The 20,200-nt window shown below is 45.2% G+C and overlaps 2 protein-coding genes across 2 annotated transcripts; both read right to left on the reverse strand.

Annotated features, from left to right (window-relative positions):
* Positions 1 to 4,818: 4,818 nt before the first annotated feature.
* LOC133454330 (basic proline-rich protein-like) lies at positions 4,819 to 6,192 on the reverse strand. The gene has a single exon (XM_061733155.1). It carries the CDS (start codon positions 5,665 to 5,667, stop codon positions 5,233 to 5,235), a length of 435 nt encoding a protein of 144 aa, XP_061589139.1. The 5' UTR covers positions 5,668 to 6,192; the 3' UTR covers positions 4,819 to 5,232.
* A 2,985-nt stretch (positions 6,193 to 9,177) lies between these two features.
* LOC133448856 (mitoferrin-2-like) lies at positions 9,178 to 19,123 on the reverse strand. Its single transcript, XM_061727783.1, has 4 exons — positions 18,686 to 19,123; positions 13,615 to 13,843; positions 13,466 to 13,522; positions 9,178 to 11,884 (listed from the first exon to the last, which is right to left on the reverse strand). Exons 1-4 carry the CDS (start codon positions 18,983 to 18,985, stop codon positions 11,313 to 11,315), a joined length of 1,158 nt encoding a protein of 385 aa, XP_061583767.1. The 5' UTR covers positions 18,986 to 19,123; the 3' UTR covers positions 9,178 to 11,312.
* Between the last annotated feature and the right edge of the window lie 1,077 nt (positions 19,124 to 20,200).

The raw sequence follows: 20,200 nt of genomic DNA on the forward strand, positions 1-20,200 counted from the left end.
TTGATTCAGACAGTTCCCACTGGCTTTTGTGAGTAACGTTGGTAGTAAGTGAAGAGGGCAGTGAAGGCAACACAGGGTTCAGGGACTGGTTCAGGTGGGAATCAAACCACCACTTTTTGACTCCTGGATTAAGACTGTATCACAGATATATCACAGATAGAACTGTAACCCGTCGAGGGCTCTGGTTGTGCTTTTTGCAGGACATCCTTTTGCAGCTAAAGTCATGCCAGTGTGATATAAAAAGACAGTTTGCTTGGAAGGATGAAGAAATTCCTTGCAAATGTTTGAGGCCAAGTTCAGCTTGGGTGAACTTTAATACAAGAATCTGAACTTTTGTTCTGCTGCAATTAATCTTGACAAAGCTGACCCTGAGCGAGTTGGGGGTTCAAACTGGAGGAAACAATCATAGCTGCTCTATTTACTTGTATTTAGCGTCCACTGTATAAACCACTCGACCAATGAGAAATGGTTTGCAGGCAGTTATGAAACAGGAGCAATCTTGCCTTTTAGACAATGTGGCTCTGGGTTTCAGCCGAGTGTCAAGCTGCACGCAACACAGCTCACCACATGTGACATTTTGGTTTCTTCATTGTACGAAAATACATAGATAAAACCCGTGCACATCTATTTAGCCCCTTCGCTGCAGAGAAACGATTGTGAGCACTGACTGATGGTTTAGTCGTTCAATCAGAGCCTGACGCTGTTTCCTACACACCTTTTCTGTGAGTAGAGGACTATAAGTCAAATACAAACATTGTTATGATTATTAATAGATACACATCAGTGTCAAGCTTCTTCGAGGTGCGTGTCGTGATCTCTGTGATCTCAGCCTGTGGGAGCGCAGCTCTAAAATAAGATATCCACCCATTGAAACGTTGACACCTACAAGCTTTTGCAGAAGTGCTTTTTGGAGACTGCACAGTGTCTCCTCAGTCATGCTCCTGCAATGCATGCTGACGTCAACATAATAGGTTTTGCAATGGATAGAGATGTTTGGAAATGCCTTTTTAACTGGTTTCCCGTGTCCCGAGGTGGGAGATGGGAGGAAGGCCAGCCAAGAGAGCGGCTTCAGCTCATCCATCAGGCCAAGATATCTAAATATTTATCCTGTGATCCACATTTATCCGTTCACTGGTGCAGCTTTCTGGGGCTAAAACATGATGTTTCTGGGAAGATACACAACTACATGGTGTTTATCCAATGCTACCCACAGAGATTTGTCCTAAACTGTCAGGGTTTGCAATAACACGCATAAATTGTGGTGTGTGTCTGTGTGCGTCCGCCTCACTAAAATTCATTAGAATCATTAATTTGAGTCATGCACCAGCTGGGAAAGTCTGGGGTAAGAGAACGAGCGACTGGGGAAGCCCAAGGGCCGCCGAGCGGAGAAGCTGCACACCTCTAGAGAGTCCCACACCCATGGGTGCTCTTAAGGAGAGGCAGCATCAAGTGTTCATTTTAAATAGAAGAATCTGGGCCTCCGTCCATGAGCAGGGCGGGGCAGAAATCCAAGTCGAGCAGTCAGGTGGGCAGTAAAGAATACAAAGCCTTCAGTAAACACAGACTGACACGTAGAGTCGCAACCAGAAGTTTACACACAGTTTAGATCTAAACAAATAAACCTGTGTTTTTCCATGTGTGACGGCGGCGCTGAGGAGGCGTTTCCTCCCGCAGCTCACTTTGATTTGGATTTTTTCACTTGTAAAATGTTAGAATAATTGGAAAGAGTTAGATTTTTGTTCCCTTTTGTAGCGAACACACACATAAGCATTGTTTTCTGTGTGAATTGATTTATTTTACTTTAATATCCATTTATATTTTGATTGTTGTGTGCATGCTTTGGGGAGAATTGGTTAATTAATAACGCCATCACGTGGTCACGTGATTCCTTTTGGTAGAGTTTTTTCATGGTCTATTGGCAGTAATTGGAAGACAAAGAGCTGAAATACAGAAGAAATGGACTTCTAGCAACTCCTAACATTCTGGTTGGAGGGGCACACGGTATGGACAATTGAGTGAAATATTCTTCTTTATATGTGTATAATTTGTATTTTGAGAGCATTAATATTTTGTGTAATTAGTTTCAGTTAAGCAATTCATATATGGGAACATGACGGTTTCACTGATGAATATTTGCCACTGTGTATTTTGTTTCAGTGTTCACGTTGGTCTTGGGCGTTTACGAGACAGAAAATCCTGTAATAAAACGTTTACAACCGTCAGTCGGAGCGTTGCACTTTCATTAATCAGTTGGAAAAAGTTGGGAGCAGCTAAACCTTTTTTAATTAGATTGTCGAGGTTTAGATGCATTCACCTTTAAACTGTTTCACATAGACGTTTCAGGAGGCCCTGCACACACTGGTGGAGCTGAGCCACGTTTGTGCCCCACACACACACACACACACACACACACACACACACACACACACACACACACACACACACACACACACACACACACACACACACACACACACACACACACACATTCACCCTGTTGTCCTCCAACCTGCAATGACCTGTGTTCATTGTTGATAATACAACCGTCTACTGTTGTTCTCTTGAAATGTCGCTTCAGGGTCCCATGATGCCGCAGTGCTGCTCCTCAAACCTGCAAGAAAAGTCCCCCGAAATGAGAGGGGGACAGAGATGGTCGTCTCTGTCACCTGCAAACTGTAATCTGGCTTTTTGATTGTTTCTGTGCAGCGGTTTAGTCCTCGCTGCGCGGCCTTTCAGCTCATGTCACTGTGGAATGTGTTTACTTGCAGATAATGACACGGTCTTCCTAGTTTCAGCCCACACCTTTACAGTATTAGTGCTTGTTGTTCAGTCCTTTAGCACAACAGCGTGTTCATGTGGGAGAGTCGTGAGCCACGGTCCCCTGGACCTGAGGGATTTCTCTTCATTCTTCCATGATGGTTCATGTTTAAGACGTTTTGGATACGTGATGTCCTGAATGCTGCAGTGAGCTGTGTAAGATGCATCGTTTTCTTAAGTCTTGTCAGAAAAAGGTTCGATCGTAACAGCAGCATTCCTTTTTTTCCAAAATTGCTTTGCTGCATCTCATTACACTTAAAACAAGAGTCATTACCAGAAAAATAACTTGTTATTTGACAATTTTCACCTGTTTCAAGTAAATCTTCACTTGAAATAAGTAGAAAAATCTGCCAGTGGAACAAGATTTATCTTCTTATTACCAGCAAAAATTTTTGTTCCACTGGCAGATTTTTCTACTTATTTTAAGTGAAAATGTACTTGAAACAGGTGAAAATTGATGTTTTTTCCAGTGATGAGTCTTGTTTTAAGTGTAATGAAATTTTTTTGACTAAAAATGAGACCTTTTAACTAGAAATAAGACAAATATTCTTGTTAAGATTTTGAGCTTTTGCAGTGTACCCGTTGCCAAGTATATAACGGGGTTTGTTTTGATCTGTAGCCCTGGATATTATGAAATCACCATTTTTTTCTTTTTTACACACCTTTTCATTTCTTAACTTATTGTTTTTACTTTGGGGAGAGGCGTGTGCCTATTAATATAAGGACATGTGTGCAACAGGAAATCTGAATGTACCTTCTCCTACATGTTGTTATGCATTACTAACACTTTAAAAAAAAGAAGAACATAAAAAAAAGAAGAAGCATACTTTCAAGTTTTATGTGTGGTTGAAAATGTAAAGCTACGATGTCTACGCAAGTGGAGATGATATCTGTGTTAGAGGAAATCTTCAAGAACTGATAAGAATAAGCACTCGGACAACAGTAACCGGTTCAACAATATTAAAAACAATGCCCTTAGGAATGAATAATTCTATTTGAAAACTAAAAACGTTTGATTTTGAAACTATTTCATGCATAAAACAGCTAAAGGAGCTGCTGTCTTTGAAGTGTAGTCACGCATGTGAAAACAGGTCTGTCCTCCCCAGGGGTTCAGGGTGGATCCGTGAGGCCTCACGCAGCCCTTCATAGAGCTGCCAGGCGTGAGGCCGCTGCTGCCGCCACCAGCCGCGTGACACCATGAATAATGATTCATCCTGCCTCTGAAAACCTTCACAGGAGTGTGAGGAGTGGCTGCTCTCATGAGACCTGCAGGCAGTGTCACTGATGGAGGGAATAGAGATGCATCTCACTTGTAGTCGTCTTCACACCATCTATCACAGCGAGAGCAGGGGAGGAGCTGCTGGTCCACAGCGTTGCTTGTTATGTCTCCAGCAGCTAAACATAGACAACCTTCTCCTCCGGAGGAGCGTTTGAGGGATTTGCAGAGTGTGACTTGGGTCTCGGTTACCTCATTTATCTTTGTCCTTGGGCCGCACACACGCCTGATGTTGACCTTGGCTCCGGCCAGGCCTGCAGCCGCGTGCCCTCCAGACGAGAGCGTGACCTCACTTGTCGAGACCTTCCTGTGCAACTAAACGGATCCCCTTACATGTCAGAGCCCCCGCCACGGAAAACCACAACAGAGAGAGAGCAGCCCGGTGGCAGGGGGGGGGGGGGGGGGGGGGGACCAGAGATGAGAGACATGAAGAGACAACAATTCTGCTTGTAGGCCGCAGGGAATGACAACAAACACGGGGCCTCCAGTGCAACTGGATCTGATCGGACTGAACGTCCTGCCCGACGGCTGCACGGAAACCTTAGCATGCAATGTTGTTGTCATGTTAGAGTATTTATTCTGTCATCGTAACAGACTATTCAAGATAGAGGTCAAATAAAACCTGGACATGTTTCTGATCAATCCTTGTGTGGCAGGGTGGAGGAGCTGCAGCCACTCAGGTTGATTGGGGCACAGGTGGCCCCAATCAACCAATCCACCCTGCCTGGCTTGATAAGTCATGGCTGCACAGCAGAAAGGGGCTGCTGCTGCTGGGAGAAGGTTCTGCACGTGTGTCTTGGGTGTGTCTGGAGAAAATAAACGTTCCTGCACTGAAACCTGTGTCCTCTGTCCTGTCGGTCGGCCCCGTAGCACTCGCCGTGCTACACTGGCGCCCAACGTGGGGCCCGACAGGATGGAGGCACTGGCACAGAAACTGGCAGACCTGGCGGCCCTGATCCGGAGCCAGGCGGAGCGGCAGACTGCAGCGCTGGAGACGCTGGCAGCGCAGCAGCCGGCAGGGTGGGGTCGCCCGCCTACTCTGCTCGCAGAGGACCGCCCCTTCACCTTCAGCTACCCGGACGTGCGGCGAGGGGTGCTGGACTGTCCAGGGCGGTCCTCGGAGGACGACTCCTTTTCCTTCACGTGCCCGTACGTGAGGCGAGCGGCGCGGGACCGTCTAGAGAGGCCCTCGGCGGTCCTGGAGGCGCTGGCCCTGGAGGAGGCTGTCCTGGAGGAGGCTGTCCTGGAGGAGGCTGTCCTGGAGGAGGCTGTCCTGGAGGAGGCTGTCCTGGAGGAGGCTGTCCTGGAGGAGGCTGTCCTGGAGGAGGCTGTCCTGGAGGAGGCGGCGGTCCTGGAGGAGGCGGCGGTCCTGGAGGAGGCGGCGGTCCTGGAGGAGGCGGCGGTCCTGGAGGAGGCGGCGATCGAGGAGGCGGCGATCGAGGAGGCGCCGATCCTGGAGGCGGAGACGTCGGTCGCCGGGGCGGTCCTGGACGTGCAAGCTCCAGAGGCGGACCAACGGCTGGAGCAGTGCTGCGTCGGGGAGGGGGTGGTCCTGGACGCGCCGCGGATGCCATCTGGCCCGAGGCCACCCTGGGCCCAGTCCCGAGAGCGGCGTTCTCGGCGGTCGGCCCGTCGCCGAGGACGACCTCCCGACCGGTCTCTGTGGTCGGCCCGTCGCCGAGGACGACCTCCCGACCGGTCTCTGTGGTCGGCCCGTCGCCGAGGGCGACCTCCCGACCGGCCTCGTCAGCCGGCCAAACCGGGAAGGCCCGGAGGCGCAGTCTGCGGTTCCTGGCTTCCTCTCCCGCTCCGAGGGGGGCGGGGGGGAGTTGGCTCGGCCGGATGGTCCCCGGCCTGAGGTTGGCGATGGGGGTGTGTGGCAGGGTGGAGGAGCTGCAGCCACTCAGGTTGATTGGGGCACAGGTGGCCCCAATCAACCAATCCACCCTGCCTGGCTTGATAAGTCATGGCTGCACAGCAGAAAGGGGCTGCTGCTGCTGGGAGAAGGTTCTGCACGTGTGTCTTGGGTGTGTCTGGAGAAAATAAACGTTCCTGCACTGAAACCTGTGTCCTCTGTCCTGTCGGTCGGCCCCGTAGCACTCGCCGTGCTACACCTTGTTTTACCTCAAAGTAACCAGAATCTTGCTTTTATTTTATAAAATTCAAGCAATTTCTGTTCATTTACCTTTAAAACTATGTCATTTTCATAAGGTTGTCATGTGTGCACATTTCTTATGAAGCGTTGGGTCTTATTGGCGAAGGAAGAAGCAGCTTTCTTACACGGTTCGGCTGTTTGACCAGCACCTTTAGGATACCTTTATTCTCTGAAACACAAACCTTCCTCCCAACACAGCAGACCTCACATGGGTGGCCTGGGCCGGGACCTGCCCCTCCACCCCCACCCCATCCACATGTGCTGGGATGATGCTGTTAAACTGGCGAGGATGTTGCTTTTCTCTGTGCTGAGCTGTTTTTTTGCACCATCATACTGTGTCTTACAGTGTGATGATGGTCTGCGCTCACATGATGCTTTGCACTTCATTGTTCCGCGTGTGGGTAAACATGACGGTAGTTCTGTCTTCCCCAACATCTGCACTTTATATGGTTGATGTGATTACCTACTGTTAACTGGCTGTGACCTCCTCATCTGCACTTTATAAGATGCGGTTTTATCATTTTATTGCTACTTTGTTCCTCTGTTATTGTTTTGTATTCTGTCTTTTAACCTTGTGATTTTATTTGTTTTGACGTGCTGCTGCTTCCTGGCCAGGTCACCCTTGTGAAAGAGATGCTTGATCTCAATGGGCTACTACCTGGTTAAATAAAGGTTAAATAAAAAATAAAAATAAAAATGATGTGTTATTTCTCCCTCCTCTTCTCCAGTGTCATCCTCTCTCAGCTGATGATGGTTGCAGTTCCTACCTGTCCATGTCTTAGTCCTTTGTTTGGTTTTGTTTTGTGCTCTCTTGGACGGGCTGTACTGGAATGAAATGTCGTTGTGTCAGGACGTTGACTCAATGACAAATAAAAGGAATCTGAATCTGAGGTTCATGAAAAAAAGGCTTTATTTCCCCTTATTTTCTTTTGTCCCCATGTTCTTCCATCTGGATATTTATTTCCCTTCTCTCTGACGTGGTTATCGGGTCGTGCCTCGACCAAAGCCTGTCAGTGCTTTACTTTTACTTTTACTTCTGCTTCTGTACTGAAGCCAGTGCAGCAATACCGCTTCTGTCCACACGGGGGCACCGTATCACCGTGCACCCTTTTTTATGTATTTATTTTCTCTCCCCTTGTCTGCATATACAGGACTGTCTCAGAAAATTAGAATATTGTGATTTTCTGTAATGCAATTAAAAAAACAAAAATGTCATACATTCTGGATTCATTACAAATCAACTGAAATATTGCAAACCTTTTATTATTTTAATATTGCTGATCATGGCTTACAGCTAAAGAAAACTCTGGGAATCTTAATCTTAAACTGTAAACCATAATCAGCAATATTAAAATAATAAAAGGCTTGCAATATTTCAGTTGATTTGTAATAAATCCTAAATGTATGACATTCTTGTTTTTTTAATTGCATTACAGAAAATAAAGAACTTTATCACAATATTCTAATTTTCTGAGACAGTCCTGTATATTATTGGTTAATTTTGGTAAAAACAAATAAGACAAATAAGTTTAGTAAAACCCAAAAGCTACATAGATGCTTTTTATTTTCCAATAAAGGCTGGTTGTTTTTTAGTGTGTTTTCCCTTCAGCAGCCTCTTCTACCATATTTTATTAATCCTGAAAAAAAGTGAAAAAAGAATTAGAACAAATATCGCAAAGAGGACTAAGATCACCAAAAGTGGAACGTGATAAAGTAAGAAAGGGGAGACAATACACGGATAGGTGCAGTTTGGTGAGTGTGTGGTGTGTTGTAGTGTGTGGGAGAGAATGTGTAACTAACTGGACAATAACAGAGACATAAGAACAGCAGGTATGTATAAACAGAAATGTGTTTTCTGCATGTGTAATGTGTTGAGGATGCATGAGGCTGTGTGGGGAGGGGAGGCCTAATAATTATAAACATACATACATACATGTACCTCTATGTTTAGCAAACTAGTATAGATACTGTACCTATATTTATACATGAACACACGTACATGTGCGTAAATATATTTGCATGCAAATAGACATCCATAACATATGAATACTGTACCCATAAATCACTGTACGTATATATAAACATATATATATGCATATATATTCATATATATATATATATATATATATATATATATATATATATACACACACACACACGCGCACGCACGCACGCGCACGCGCACGCACACGCACACACACACACACACACACACACACACACACACACACACACACACACACACACACACACACACACACACACACACACACACACAGGTTTTACAAACACATGATTTCATCAGTCCAGTGTGCACATAGCTCCAAAACAGAGCAGGTGCATCTAAAATAATCCTCAACTCACTACACAGCATGGTTGCAGTTTGGTTTTGATTTCCAAATATAGTGAAAATTTGCTCAATTTTTCCATCTTTTTTTTTTATTTTAGGCTTCCAACTTTTGTACATTAAACTAACGATTTAATAAGACATCTCCATTTCAAACTGTGTCTGATTTGCTTTCAAACGTTTATAACATTCAATAAATGTCCACAAATGTTTAATCTGCATGTTTGCCTCGTTTTAAAATCACAATCTTTTATTAGAAACATTTCCCAGCTTCAATACTCTAATAAAATGTCTAGCAGATACCAGAAGTGAGACCTCCCCTGAAGGCCTGGGGGACGCTGGAGAAGGAGAGGCTTCGTTATCAGCGCTGCATTAGGAGGGAGGAAGATGCATCCATCATCCCAGCGCCGGTGTCGGGGCCATCAGCCGCACTTCAGATATTCCAAACTACAACTTAAAGCCACTGCACTGCAGTCTGTTATCATAACAACTCATAACCCCACACTCCTCCAGCCTCCTGGAGCATTCGGGGATGTTTTTGCTGAAGGGAGAGAGTGTAGGAAAGGAAGACAAGGACACACATTCGTAGTCTCTGAGCACCAAGAGAAGACCCTGCTTCTGCGAGGAGCTGCCTCTGCATCTTTATTTACAATTCACAAAACACAGGTGTCACTTTCAAACACTGTTCAAGCATTTCATGTTAGTGTTGTCGTCTGACAAACTACACATTTCTCTCATATTTCCTTTCTTTATATAGTGCTCAGTCTTTGGTATCCCAGTTTTGAACCTCGGCATCCCTCAAAGAACACTTTTACTTTCCACGCACGTTAAAGTTATTGTAACTTTGAAATAACCCAGCTTTTTTGTATTGCTACCTTCAAGGTGCAAACATCTGCATATTTACAGCATAGCTTCGATAAAACTTGTACAAATGTGTATTGATCATTCAGCATACAAGTTCAACTCAAAACTCAGCTGGTTAGATTTAACGTGTATCAATATTCGCCCATAACTAGATATATTATGTACAAACTATCTCCTTTTTATGGCTTCAAAACATAATAGTTCATGTGTGAGGATCTCTCCGTCGTAGTTGTGCGTTGGTTCTGTGGCGGCTGACGGGAAACGTGTCTCTTGGGAGTAACCTCATCCTCTGTACTATTTATAGAGTATCTGTCCTAAAGCGGATTAACACGCATCTTTAAGTGCTACGATGCAGTTTCTACAAAAATACTGAAGAAAATAAAAGAGGCCAACGCTCTTCCTCTTGCCTTTGTGTTTTCCAAAATAAGCTCTCTGCGTCTCCGTTAGCGTTTAATCTGAGCTGCTCGTTTCAAGTCAAAATGAACCATGTGATAGATGCCGACAACAGAAATTCAAGTTAAACGTCCAAATGTGACTCTGGGTAAGAAATTAATCCGCCATGGCTGATTTTAAGCCACGTACGTGTGTGCAGAAAAACAAGCAAGAATGTGACAAAACTATCAAGAAACTGTCCAAGCAGAAGCCTGTTGTCCTTTACACAACTCCTACTTGAAAAGGACTTAATGTAAGTGAAACCATTTGAACTCTTCATCCAATAATACCTGTTCTGCTAAAGTGCTGCACATGTGAAGAAGAACTCAGAGCCCAGAGCCGCAGAGCCACTAGCGTTACAAGAATTTGAATAAATTCAGGAAGTTCCTATGCTCATTTCAGCTTGCTTCTTCTCTTCCTTACTGAGAGGAAGGAATCAAACAGCACACATCCTAACAATCTGCAGAAGTGTTTGAATGCTCCCTTTCAGATCACCGTTTGTCAGAGCAAAACAAGACTGGATGAGCTGCTGCTGCTCCCGTTTCCTAATCAGAGAGCAGCAAACAGCTCAGATCAGTCCCAGACATCGCTGGGGGAAAAGTGTGGAAAACAGCGCCGTTCCTCATCGCACAAGCAACACAGGTCCAGAACAGAGGCCCAGGTCTAACGGTGACGCAGCTGAACATCGTGTGGAGGTTTGATGGCCATGTTACACTCATGTTATTGCTCAGCTGAGTGGTTAAACAGCGCCCCCCTGTGGTCAGAAGGTGGAAACGCCACCACTGTACCTGGAGCGGAGGTCTGCAGACAGTTTACCGTGCACTTAAAGTCTTGCAGGATGAGGATTCTTGTTTTGCCTTGAACACACAGTGAGTCTGAGCTTTATGGGCGTTCAACCTTTTCAGCTTTTGCCAACCGCAAATGCTCGAGCTGCGCTCTTCAAATTTAATGAATATAAAAACTTCATTCCTACTTTAAGCTTTAGTTTTATGGTGTTTACATTCACACTTTAAGCCTTTAAAACGCCCTAAAACTGAAGCTCAAAGTCAGCACTTTAACCTCTGAGTCAGTTTTTGTTGGATGCATGTGCCGGACTGAAAAAAGGGAGTTTAAAGCAGAAACATCCGTTTTCTTACTGCAGTGGATTTCCCTGCAGAGAAGGGCGTGTTTCTTATTCACAGGAATAAATTCCACTCTAACATCCCTGTGAGCCCATGTCTTTATAAGCCGGTAAGCTGAACACCACACCAACACCGGCCTAGCTGTCTCTACTGCACTCTGCCGTGGTTGATATCCGTAAACCAGGAAGTTGAACTTTTTGCACCGAGAACTGAAAACTATCTTGTAAACTTTCAGATGTTTTACAGGTCAACGTGGACATGATTGGTCTGCATTGATACACGCCGGCACCTCCTTCCTCGTTATTTCTCTCCGTGCAGCCGCCTCTCGTGCTGGCGCTTGGTGATGATGTACTTGAAGAACTCGTACACGGACCAGCTGATGGCGGTGGAGGGCGTCTGGTAGATGACCCGGGCCTGCACGCCCTTGAAGAAGGCGGGCACGCCCCCCATCCTGTACACGGTCCGGAAGGCCTCGCCCAGGCCGGAGATGTGGCGGGTGGCGGGGCCGGCGGCGCCCACCGCCCCGCCCGCGGCCGTGGCCTCCGCCTGCACCACGTGGACGGCCCGGGCCTCCTGCGTGTTGAGCAGGGTCTTGCACACGTCCAGGGGCGTGGTGGCGGCGGCCGCCAGGGCCCCGGCCAGCGCGCCCGACACCACGTGGGAGGACGGGTTGTACTGTCTGTGGGGGTTGAGCAGCTCCTGCAGGTACTCGTAGGTCATGAAGTGCAGCGCCTGGAAGGGCACGTTCATGGTGAGCTGGGTGGTGTAGCTGCGGTAGAACGCAGCCGGGCCCTCCCGCCGCAGCAGACAGCCCATACAGTCCACCACGCCGCGGTAAGGAGAGTTGAACATCTGCATTCGTTGTTTTACAACTGCATGGAGAGAAATGGGGGTCATCAGTGAAAGGAATAAGTTACATTTTTCACTTTATACACGAATCCGGCGACTGGTTTGTGTTTGCCGCCATCTTGCGGTGACAGGTGTCAATCAATCATGATGCTGTTATTGTAACCTGACGCTCTACAGCATCATTATAGCTGGATTGATGATGTTAGACAGTGTTCTCCCATAACTAATGAAGGTATCTTAAATTAATGCTGATGTTAATTTATAAATAATGATTTGTTTGAGCAAAAGCAGGAAAGAATAGAGGAATAGGGAGATAAGGGAGTGTATGATTAAACACTAATATAGCATACGTTACGTGTGCTGACGTTAGAAAGCTAGCAGCGCGACATTTAATCATTATGGAAAGGCTACGTGATTAAAAAAAAACAACAACAACACCTGTTTATGTTTTGTTTTATTTTAGGTATCCAAGAATATTTTATTGATCGCCTGGCGTCCGCTGACCAAAAAAAACGCAATTACAGGTCTCTAATTGAAGGGCAGAACTATCTCGGCTCCAGATGGGTGGGGTAAATTCTGCACCGCCATTTAGAGGAGAATCTTGTAATTTTGAGGGATCAGTGAGACACTCGCAGTCCATCCCGCAGTTTTGCATAACATTTTTTTCCAGATTTGTAATTTTCCACTGCTGTTTGAACAGCCAAGAACGGCACGAGTCCTCCCCGAATTCAGAGACATTTTAAACTTAAAGCACTCCACTTTTGGGGACCCTTTCATTCAAAAGCGCTGAAATATAAATCCATTAAGAGAGCCTGGCAGGAGCCGCCACCGCAGTAATGGCGGCCGCTCCACTTCCGGTTTTTGCTGGATTCGTGTACAGTGAAACTGAACGGCAGGTCAGAGAGGGGAAAAAAGTTCAAAATCAACAACTTATACAAATACAGTAATCCCTGGTTCTTCGCGGGAGTTACTTTCCAAAAAGAACCTGTGATAAGTGAAATCCGCGAAGTAGTAACCATTTTTTTTTTTTTACAATTATTAAAAATAAAGGTTGCTACTTCGTGGAGATCAGCCCCACCACGACCCCAATGATTGGATTTGAACGGGAGAAAATGAAAAATGATTATGAAAAATAAATACAATAAGTACAGCAGGACAAATTGTGACTGGTACGTATTTCCCTGCTCTTTTGATGCTGGTTGCTAAGCAACCAACATTATTGACACAGGAAGTGAAGAAATGGGGAGACTGTTTAGACAATCAGAATGCAGAACACGATGCATGATGTAAATCCGTGAAGCAGCGAGACGTGAAAGGCGAACTGCGTTTAAGCGAGGGATTACTGCACTTGAGAACTGCTTGTTTCTTTCATTTACAATGATTGTATTATTTTGCTACAGAAACACGTCCGACTGCAACAGCGTTCCCACTTCCTGCTCTGCCTGAGACGAGCTGGGCCTGGAGCTCCACCACGTGTCCTGACCACAAACGTGCACCAGGCAGGTTTCCTAACAGTCCTTCATGAAGGTTGGAGCTTCTATAAATAGCCCACCTGAGCATGTGAGTGTGTGCACCAGATAAGCAGACGGAGGAGGAGGTCTTACCTTCAGCTGGGTTCATGATGGCATCGTGCAGCACCGTGGCCATGCAGCCCGCCACTCCTGCACGACAGAAAACACGTCAAGCACATCCCAGAGACAGTGCGTCCTCCCTCCCGTGTATCTGGTATCGTGTGAAAACTAAGAGATCTTACCGTTTGCAAAGTGGCTGTTGGTGCCAGGATGAACAGCGTCGCTGAGTGAGAACTTGATTTTCTCATAGCAGGCGAAGTAAAGTGCGTGAGCGGGCCCTGCGCCCACCGCCAGCACGTTCACGCCCCGGATCGGCCGCCACAGCCCCTCGGTCCGTACGATCTGCCGCAGGGCGTCCATCACGCTGGTGTAGCGCGCTCCGGGCTGAGGGTGCAGGCTCTGCATGCGGGTCTGGAGAATGAAACACAGAGGGAAATCAAGACCATTAGACCTGTGTTGAAAAAAAAAAGGATTTTCTGATTCTAAATCGATTCTCATATTAATTCATAAAAATCGATTCTTACGTCTAAAGATCAAGACCCTAACCCTAACCCTTTTTTTCCCCCATCATTACATTTTCGCCCGGTGAACTTTAATCCCAGTAGTCAGACACACAGTTTGTCATGACACTTCTGAAAAATGCAGGTGCTTCATGGCGATATGTGTGCGTGGTGACAGGATAAATTAGATAAGCTAAAATGATTTGTTTACTGCATGAACTGTTGTAATTTCTTTCTTTTTTTGCACTTTAAATGGATATTGAAAGGCCTGTTTGAGTTATTTATTTCACAATTATTGTGAAATTATTATTTCATTAGTTATTTTACAGTCATATAATTCAAGCAACAGCTCAAAAAACATTTTAAATAACACTTAGCCAAATCAATATCGAATCGGATCGAATGCTGATAATCGATTCTGAATCTTAAGAATCAAATCGATTCTTGACATTTGAATCGATCCCCAGCCCTAAAGACCATTCCCTTTTCTAAAAGCTGGTATGATTTTCCTCCCTAATTGCCTCCCTGTCAGTGTTTAAACATGAACGGCTCCCTGATCTAGTACAGTCTTGTGAACACTTGTGGCTGCATGAAAGGAACACGTTACTGTGTCAATGAAGAAAACCCCCATCGCCAAACACAGATGATGAAAGTTCAACATTTCTAGTATAATGCAATAAGTGAAAAGCCTCCACGCCCCCCCCTCCCAACAACTGTGGCGTTCCCGGCGGAGTCGGGAACACAGCTGCCCCCTGTGGGCTCACCGGGACAATCCCGGCTGACGTTTCTCGGAAATGGTAACCCACATGGAATGTGCTCGCTCATCCACAATATAAGCAGTCTATTCATGGTGTGTTCTGCGTGGAGCTGCTGGGGGAGAGACTGCTCTAACAGATACCGAGACGGATCCAGGCCCTCGCAAAACCCCGGTCTTAGCAAACAGATAAACAATGGGGCAGAATCCAGAAGGTTGAGTGTTCCAATGGTTGTTCACCTGTTACGCTGTGTGGCCGTTTCAGAATGGTTATGCAAGACTGAAGACAGCAGAGATTGACCTCAGTGAACCAAACAATGATCTCTGTAGCCGCCAGTTCCAAGATAAGCTTTCCAATGGACTTGGATCATGTGGAAAAGAAAAAAAAAAAAAGGTAGTGATTTAATGAGATGATACGGGGGAAATGCTGTGAATACTTCGTCCCAACTGAACCCAGAGGGAAATTTCAGATTTCATTCATGTATTGCTGGAATCAAAAGAGCCATTAAGGGGAGTTTGTCAATCAGTGTTGAATGTTTACTGTTAAAGCCAGAAGTGCTTTACATTCTGTGATATCGCCCCATACGTCTCCTCCTCACTGAACATAACAAGATCTGCTTCTCAGGGTTTTGCAAACAACTCCCGCAATCTGTTTTGTAAAAGAAGAAGAAAAAAAGCCCAATTGTTGATTCATGAGCAACATTAGAGAAGGCATCGATGATATCAGGCCAGCTCGGAAACAACTTCAGTAATAAGGAAATTAAGTCCAATATTCAAGGAAATGCATTCTTAAATTATGTGTTTCTGTAGACGTCATAATCACATCGGCTTCCTCATATTTACCTCGCAGCAGGAACAGATTACTGGTGGCCAGTGAGACTGGTCTTCTAGAGAAAACTGCTGTACTGTTAATCAGCAGCAAACAGAAACACTGAGGTTTATCTGAGTACCGTCCTGGGGGGCTGGATCAGACTTCCCACCTCCATGAGCACGACCACAGTCAAACCTTACTCCTTACTAGGAATGGGCGATATTTTACCGTTCACGATATGCCGTCAAAAAAATTCCCCACAGTGAGAATTTGTCATCTCACGGTAAAAACGATAAATTCCCGTTGATGAGGTTTTTGTGTAACAAACATGGCGGGAGGCGGATCTGAGAGCGAGGAGCTCGTTTTTAAACAAAGCTCCAGCTCTGGAACTGGAACTGGTTTGGATTTAAAAAGAGACGAGGAGCAAACATCATCTATTATGTGCAGAGTCTGCAAAAACAGAAGGAAATGGTTGTTACATTTTGATATAACGCTAGACTATTACGAAAAAAATTGCAATAGTATCTAATTTGTGGCATCTCCAACCACAGGTTAATTGGCACATTTTATTTATATTAGAAGAGGTCATCACTGATAGGATTTTATTTTCAGTGAACTTTTATTTATTTGTCCTGTTTCTTTATTTATCGAGTTGTATTTTTTTCTACTTTGTGATTTTATAAGCTAAGAAAACTTGTTTTGGGGGCTCCAAAGACAATGTGGTGATAGATTTATAGTTACAAAGGTGGAGTTGAATTGTTTTTTTTTTTTTTAATCGCCATTTTTATCGTTATCAGGATAAATGCCAGAAATGATCGTGATACAGTTTTTAGTCCGTACCGCCCATCCCCACTCCTTACACCTTACTGCTCATCAGAACGTCCATGATAACCGGTTAAACAGCAGCTGTAGCTGATGCTCCATAGCACATGCCCTTTTAAAGCACACACACTGCATCAATACTTGATCAATACTTGATCATGCACTAGAGACGCTTTTAGATTTCAAGACATTCAGACCTGTTCTGGATAACAGTCCCACTCTACTTGTGTCAGGGAAAGAACACATGGTTTGGATCACCAAATTCAGCTGGACAGTAGTTCCAAACCTGACTGGACTGCTGTGGAGATGTCGTGTACAGGTGGAGGGAGGCAAAATCTGTTTAAGTTCTTTTTATGCAATATTTTGATTGTTCATTTCAATGTTTTGATTCAAAGTCGTACCAGTACGATCTCCCATGGGCTCTCAATACGATTGAGGAAGTTTTTCGAATAAAGGAAAGAATGAGCCAATGCACACGGACAGATAAAGCACCAGGAAGGGTATGATGGGAGCAGGAAACTAAGTTTCTGAGAATAAAGACCATTTAAAGAAGCAAAGAGGAAGTTGTCTGCAAATTATTATGTCACGAAGTATGAACCAACTTCCTTAAGCTGAGAGAGAAGGTCCCGCACTTCCTCCTCCTACCTAAACCTTGTGGCTGAAACAGAGAAACAGCTCATTTAAAGATATATGATTTCTGCATTCGAGTTACAAGTTTACTTTCAGTGAGATTTCCACAAGTGCATCCCAAGCTATTTCCATTTTGTGACCAGATGTCTTGCAAATATTGAACTTGAATTTCAAAGTCTTAATTCCCTTTTAAAGGAGTGTGAACATTTGTGTTGTTTAAGCTTAAACCAAAACTGTGGCATCACTTATAATAGCTAAGATCACCTCAATACAATTTACTTGAAGCCTTTTGGATTCACAGTAGTGGCTTAAAAACACTACAGAGACTACAGAAAACATGCTAAATAAGAAGGAGCGATAACTGCTTTTTGGTTCACGCGAGTCTCATTTTCAAACAAATGCGAGTTAATCTGCAGGAAAGCTTGGCAATAAAAACTGCTAAACTAGGGATCTCATGTTTGAAATGGGACATAAAAGGATAGGTTGAAAGTGTCAAGGTTAATGACGAGTCTAAACGGAAATAGTTAACGATGGAGAAGTATGAATGGTTTGGGGGAATTGTGAAACTATCCTGTTAAATTATAGACGTTATAAAAGGTATTTGGCTGATAAATCACTGCAGGCTCCACAACTGTGCATAGCGTGTGTGCAGACGGTCTCCGGCCCATGACACACAAGTTACTCAACACCATGTCATCATGCTGGACTTTCCACGTGATCCTCCCCCCGTGGACGAGTTCTGGGAAGCCGTAAACACACTTCCAGCCAGGATGAGCCTCAACTCACTACACTACACTACAAATCAGTACAACGTGAGTGGTAACAAGCCCCTGCTCAACTACTGAACACAAATGTACATGTAAACTTTAACCATCAGCGTGCCCTTGGCCCCACATTTACACAGCAGTTAACCCACTGACTGATGGGACTACATTTCTATTACACAAACTAGCATTCCTCTTTACGATAAAGATCTAAAGATTTGGCGATAGTCTGGTGTATTTATAATTTAGCTTGAGACGAGGATAGTCAGGGTTCCTACACATTTTTCAAGGTCAAATTCAAGCACTTTCAAGGGTTATTTTCAAAATCTTCAAGCACCTTATCGCTGGGGTAAAATATCTACAGGAATATATACACTCATAATTATTTTTTCCGCTATTTATCACAATCATGTACATTGTATTGTGCTGTAAAACATCTAGTCATGTTTCACCTTACCGATTTTATTTCTCCTTGTAATAACTAAACTAAACAGTTTAGTTTGTGAAAGACACAGAGTTATAAGGATTTAAACTAAAATGCAAGCACTTTTCAGGCCTTGAAAACACAACGTTGAAATTGAAGCACTTTCAAGGAGGAACCGTGGATATAATAATAATAGTGGAAATGTAAAAGACAGAGGTGTCCGATAATGGACACACACACAGTAGCTGCAGCTACATGAGTTTACATGTATATTAAAACTGTACACTGTACTGGACATTTTAGAGGATTTAGAGGAGATGCACACGTTTAACTGTGGGTGTTGGTTTTTAAACCCTGGTATGGTTTGATATAAAACTGAATAGAGAGTAGTGTGGCCCCTGACCTCTGTTACCAAGGTTACTGGTGGCTAGGCCTGCTGTAGCGGTCCCGGGCGGCAGGGCCGGCCCCCCGCAGGCCCGGGCCCCCCCGCAGGCCCGGGCCCCCCCCGGACCCCGGACCCCCCAGTCCCCCCCCCCGGACCCCCGTACCTTGACGCAGTCCACCGGGTACATGAGGCAGTGCTCCATGACCCCGGCCACGGCCCCGGCCAGCATGGTGGTGCGGGTGGACGCTCCCCGCGGCAGACCCTCGTAGTCCACGTCCGGCTCCGCGGAGGTCTCGGGGGGACCGGGCCGGAGCAGCGCCGAGCCGAGCGCCGGCTCCGCCGCCATGCCGGCGGGGAAGGAGCCGACCCGCAGCCGGCCGCCCAGCTGCAGCCCCGGCACCCGCCCGTCCACGCCGGGGGGCTCCAGGCCCGGCCGCCGGGACACGAACCCGTCCGCTTCCATCCACACAGCAGGAAACGTCCCGGCCGATGCGTCTCCCAGCTGCTCTCGGGGCTCCAGGGGCTCCAGGGGGATCCGCGATGATCCGCGCCGGCCAGGCGACACTTGGCGGCAGCTGCTGCAGATCCGGCAACCGGGAGACCGGGGGGGGCGGGGCCTCGGGGAGGCCGTCTCTGAAGACAGCCGCTGATTGGATAAGCTCGCTGTCAATCTTTAAAACTCCAATTCAATTGGACAATGTGGTCGTAAATTACGTAAAAGCGGACATAGAGGGGCCGGAAGTTCAGCCTAAATGGGCGTGGAGGATTTTGTAATCATCAGCGATGGCGCAAGAAAGTCACATGTCTCTTTTTTTTTTAAATTGAGATCTTCGTTTAGGTTTCTATTATCACTGGTTGTCACCCAAAATGCAAGCAGGCAGGCTTACAGGCAGTACTTGAGTTGTAAAAAAAAAATCAGGGGCCATGGTGGATTTTATCATAGCCTATGGGGACAGATAATTTGTGCTGATTACAAATAATATAATATATTACAAATAATAGCAGTGGCCAAAACACCTGCAGAAATACTGCAGGAATGACATAGCAGCAGTTAAATGCAGCCGTCTGTAAGCTTTAAATATCCACTGGGCTTACATCAAATACATCAAAACACAACAATAAAAAACACTTTTCTGAACTTTCCTTCACAGGATAAGTAAAATGGATCGCTGCAAAAACTCAAAATCTTAACAAGAATATTTGTCTTATTTCTAGTTAAAATGTCTCATTTTAGTAAAAAAATCTCATTACACTTAAAACAAGACTCGTCATCACTGAAAAAAACGACTATTTTCACCTGTTTCAAGTAGATTTTCACTTGAAATAAGTAGAAAAATCTGCCAGTGGAACAATATTTTTTTGCTTGTAATAAGAAGATAAATCTTGTCCCACTGGCAGATTTTCCTACTTATTTCAAGTGAAAATGTACTTGAAACAGGTGAAAATTGTCAAATAAGTTTTTCTGGTGTTATTTTTCTGGTGATGACTCTAAATGTTGAAATAGCAGTAAAACCACATTCATTGATGAAATGACATAAGGGATGGAAAGGAGGGGTGGCAGTTTTACAGGGGAGATGATTTGGACCGTTTTTATTTCAGGGGTGATGCCATCTCTCCTCATCTCTCCTCATCCCCCTCAACTCCAGTACTGCTTACAGGAGATACAGATTCCCCAGGG

The sequence above is a fragment of the Cololabis saira genome, chromosome 1 (assembly GCF_033807715.1).
Source record: "Cololabis saira isolate AMF1-May2022 chromosome 1, fColSai1.1, whole genome shotgun sequence".
In the NCBI taxonomy this organism is placed as follows: domain Eukaryota; kingdom Metazoa; phylum Chordata; class Actinopteri; order Beloniformes; family Belonidae; genus Cololabis; species Cololabis saira.